The following is a 5,028-nucleotide window of genomic DNA, read 5'->3' as shown; positions in this document are numbered from 1 at the left end:
CTGACTCGGCATTGGCGATTCGAGGGAAGATTTGATCCGAGACTGCATTCTGAATGATTCCCAAAGCCTTTGCGTCTTGCATCAACACAGCTGACATTTCTTCATCTCCATTATCCTCCGACGATCCTTCAGACTTCTTCTTCTTCTTCGGATCCGACGTTTTAACTCCTTTCTCCACCAGATTCCACAACCCATGTGATTTGAAGATTGTCACCATTTTGATTCTCCAGAACTCGTAGTTCTCACCGGAGAAGATTGGAGTCCTCACTTCCGAGCCTCCAGATCCAGACATGGTTTTGATCTGAATCGACAACCTTCACAGAGTTTCAAGAGAGCTTCGATTGAGCTCGACAACTTCACAGATTTACGCCCAGATTGTTAAATCCAACCAGGCTCTGATACCATGTTAGTGTTTTCTGGAATCAAAGAGAATTTGATGTGGATGGAACTAAAACTGAAATAACAAATGATGAATGAAAAACTGGAGGAAACGAATGGTTTCTTTTTGTTCTTCTTCTCTGCAGAAAGTTTTGCAGAGGAATATATCTTCTGTATTCAAAAGGAGCACTAATGTGCTTTTACATTAACTGAAGGTCCTTAACTTGGGACCACATAAACCTCTACATTTCATCCTAGACACACATCTTTCTAATTCCATGGATCTAACAACACATGGCACTCATGGCTCTTTTACAAAACTAGACATTTACACTTTGCCTCATTTGCACAAGTGAATACACCAATTCAAAACAGAAACTTATTCTAAAAAACTTTTCAGCTCAAATACTTATAATTCAACAATTTGGTCATGATAGGTATTTTCTTTGGAGAAATATGTTTCTTTCTGTAGATGCAAAAGCATAGTTAATTGCTTTTAATGTGGCTTCAATATGATTTCTTGAGTATGAGACTCCCATTCTTATATTATTTTTTGTGTCTCTTCTATCATTAGATTTGTTTTTTTTTTTTTTTTTTAAATTTCCAATGATAAGGCAAGGTAAACCAGCTAATATCTTTTTATTCACTTGATTTGGATGTAGGAAAGTCGGTGTAATGATCAAGAATGTGGACATTGCCTGTGGAGAGATTACTGTCCCTAAATGAGGAGATGCTTTCAAAAAGCAAAAGTTCATCACAAACTTCTTCTCAAGCTGATAATGTTCTAGGGTCCGCTACTGATTCTGTTGCTTCTAAAAAGCCACACAAAAAACAACAAATGATTGTTGCACTCTCAAAGTACACCTCTCTATTTCCAGAAAAGGTTTGTCAACTAATATGGCTTTCAGCATGATCTGTCTGTCTCTTCCCCCCTTCAGTTTGTCATATTTTTACTAATGCCATTTTCTTTCTGTTCAGATTCCTTTAAACATAAATTTTCTTAAGTGTTTTCTTCTAGACAGAATTATATTCTTTTTCTTTGGCATCTTTATTAAAGAATTTTTGGGATATATTCCTTTTTAGTGAATGTAAGTTATGATTGCACAGTTGGTTTTGATACCTTGTTCATTTTTGTAGATTTTTTCTTTTCTTTTTGATAAATAATTTCCTAAAAAATATGAAACTCCAAAGACACACACACTTCAATCTAATTGGCATCAATCTTTATTATCAGATTTTCAAAGAATTAGTTGTTGGACTATACTTATGTGTAATTACATGCGATGTGATGGTATAGTTTTTCTCCTACCAAGATTTTGACTAACACCTTCCCATATCCCAGGCTGTTCCTTAATCCTTACCAGTCAGGTCCGAATAGTTATGTGATAGCAATAATCTAGTATACAGTATTAAGAGGCTGAAACAAGTTTAAACTGGTGCCAGAAGTGTGCCTTGGAGGATATCTCCCCTGTCCAGAAAGAGTCATAAAGGGTAGAGGAGTCATGAACTTTTTTGTGCCCATTTTGAAGTAGAGTGAGTGGGCTATAGATTATTTTAAAATTCTGACCAACCTATATATTATGCGATGTTTTGCTTGGCACCAGATTCTAATGTGATTTCTTTCTGACAGCTTCTCTTGCATCTTTCTACCCTATATCTATTACTCAGAGTTGTTGCACTGAATGTGATGATATTAGCATTTCATTTTCCATGTCAACCTCTTGAATCATATTAAGTATCGTGCAATTATTTACGATTGAATCTTTCCTTGTTCTTGTTTATGTGCTTTCATCATGCAACGTCTGGTTCATCCACTTGTGTAACTTCTCTTTTATTAAAATTTGTGTTCCTTGTAAGAACTAATATTTTACTTCTCTGATAGGTTTCCTTCAGTTTACCAAAACTGGATGTGAGATTTGTGCATCTGGAATATGATTTTTCTGTTGAGAATAACATAATGGGCATCCAATTAAAAAGCACCAAATCACAATCCAGTGAAGATGTGGGGGAGACTACACGCCTTGATGTTCAATTGGATTTCAGTGAGATTCATGTATGAATGTAACTTCGACACTGTTAATATGATTTTAGTGTTTTACTTTTCACATTCGTTGCATATTGGTCTATTTTCGATGATGATTTTCGACATTATGTTTCAGTTGCTTAGAGAAGCTGGCATTTCTGTTTTGGAGATACTGGAAGTTGATGTTGTATCATTCTTTTACATTCCAGTACAGGTAAGTTTTTTCAGTTTAAGTTGTGAAACCTGTGTCTCTTAAAAAGTTAATCCTCTTCCTTTTGCTTATATTTTATTCTTCTTGCATACGTTGGGTAAATATATCCAACTAAACATATCTCATGTACACTTAATTTTGATACTGAATATATTGACGGGTCGTTTTTTCTTTTCGAGAAGAATATATTGACGGGTCGTTTTTTCTTTTCGAGAAGAATATATTGGTGGATCATTGATTTAGCACTATTCAAGGATTATATGATTGTGGTTTTTCACTGAAGGTTTGTGGTTTATACGTACTGTAGTACTTTCCATGTTTAATATGGAATGTATTTATGTGATGAAAATAAGGAAAGAAACTGAGGACGTAGTCTCTAAATAACTGAAAACAAGGTTTCTAAAAGCAACAAAGCACATGATAAGATGCACAGGCCACTGCTACAGTCCATTCCAACAAATCTAGAATTTCTCATACGATATTTTTTTTTTCTTTGAAAAGAATCAAATCTGGAATTTCCCATGGAATTCCCTATGCAATATTTCATTAGAAACAGGCACTGCATTTTTGATATGGTGAGGGTCATTTATTGACTTGGAACTCTTTTAACTTTTCAGCCAACCTCGCCTGTCAGAGCTGAAATGGATGTAAAGCTAGGGGGTACACAATGCAACGTTAGAATGAATAGATTAAAGCCATGGTTGGGCCTCCACTTCTCAAAAAAGAAACGAATGGTGCTTCGGGAGGGAAGTTCCACTCTTGACAAGCCACACCAACCGATGATACCAAAGCCATCATGTGGAAACGTTAGTCTTTTTTGCTTGTGTAACCTTACATTTAGCTGTTTAAACTCCGAAGTTAATGGAAAAGGTAATTGTTTATACTTTTAATTATTTTTACTTGGCATGGAATAGTATTACTTGAAATGCGTTTGGATAACATCCTTTTTCGGTTGGTTATGGTTTCAGACTATTCCTCAAGCCCGCCGATTTTATTTATTTTATTTTTATGTGGTTGGTATGGAATAGTATTTTCTTTTTGAAAAATAAGAAAGCATTTCAGTTTTACTAAAATCTATTTCCTATTTGACAGTATAGTGAATTGAATTTTTCTAAAAGTAAGTGACCAGCATTTAGGTATCGTTGGCCTTTTATTCGGATATTTTCTTCTGCATGTGATTAATGGTTCCACCATTGCAGGATTCTTTTTTGTCCAATATGATTTTCAAGATGTGGGTATAATGGCATCAGCCTCCTTACAAGGCTACAGTCATGTGTGTTATACTTGAATGATCATTGTAGCCGGATTTTTCTTATAAACACTTGGCATCTGCCATCCTATGCTAACATTTTGTTTTTTATTTTTCTAACACACCACGCTTTTTAAGTGCTTTGGGTCTGACTTGTTTACACATAGATCTTAGGCTTCACTTTCATGTGCATAGTCTGAATGTCTCCTTTAAACTTCTCCACCTGATTGGAGCGCCCCTTTCTTTCTCCCCTTTGACTCGTAATTTATAATAACTACTAAGTAATACTTTTCTTGCACTTCATGCTATTCTAAAGAAAAATTTTCCCAAGTTTCATGCTAATAAACATCAAATATGAGTTTCCTATTCAAAAGTTTCTATTCTAAGGCTTATAAGGATTAGTGTAGTTTCAAACATTAGATGATGGCCTTTTTGCACAGAAGCTTACTGCTCTGAATTGATTTTCTTTCATCACTAGAATATGGTCTTTTTTCTCAAAGAATCTGTCTTAACATCTCGTTTATTTTGTTTATTATTTGTACTTGTATGGATGTTTTAGTTTTTGGTTCTTCATTACATAATTACAGATTTAAAAAACCATGGTTTTCTCTTTCCAGGTGCAAGGACTTAAAAGAGAGCTTGTGAATTCCAAAAAGTCAAGGAAAGCATCATATGCATCATTAAGAATGGCTCTACATAAGGCTGCCCAGCTACGCCTGATGGAAAAAGAGAAGAACAAAAGTCCATCCTATGCTATGCGCATTTCTTGGCAAATTAACAAAGTGGTTTGGAGCATGATTGTTGATGGTAAATCTTTTGCCGAGGCTGAGATCAATGACATGGTGAGAACTGAGCATCATCGTATTCTATGAACTGAAATCTACTTGTCTTTAAGCAAAAGATTGAGCAGTGACTCCCTAAACTTGCTTAACATGACTTCCTTTCTTGGAATAAAGATGGGATCAAGAAGAAAACATTATCCAAATGTGTTCAATAAAGATGAGATCAAGAAGAAAACATTATCCAAATGTGTTCAATGTTTGTGTTTTTACCTTTCCTGATCTATTATTTGCACACGCACGCACGCACACACAAAGAGAGATGGTTGTAGAAACATAGAGAGCTTATTGTTCTAGTTTAGGTACCCTTTTTTTTTTTTTTAAATAA

At 35.0% G+C, this 5,028-nt stretch overlaps 1 protein-coding gene across 1 annotated transcript; it reads left to right on the top strand.

The window, feature by feature from the left end:
- The first annotated feature begins 1,063 nt into the window (after positions 1–1,063).
- Positions 1,064–4,733, top strand: LOC139198127 (protein SABRE-like). The gene is made up of 6 exons (XM_070826389.1): positions 1,064–1,261; positions 2,261–2,431; positions 2,538–2,615; positions 3,230–3,482; positions 3,812–3,885; positions 4,479–4,733. The coding sequence occupies exons 1-6, from the start codon at positions 1,064–1,066 to the stop codon at positions 4,731–4,733; spliced, it is 1,029 nt and encodes a 342-aa protein (XP_070682490.1).
- The last annotated feature ends 295 nt before the right edge of the window (positions 4,734–5,028 follow it).

Source organism: Malus domestica, chromosome 08 (genome assembly GCF_042453785.1).
Source record: "Malus domestica chromosome 08, GDT2T_hap1".
In the NCBI taxonomy this organism is placed as follows: domain Eukaryota; kingdom Viridiplantae; phylum Streptophyta; class Magnoliopsida; order Rosales; family Rosaceae; genus Malus; species Malus domestica.
Note: the sequence above shows the minus strand (reverse complement) of the source record. Positions and strands in the feature narration are given on the sequence as shown.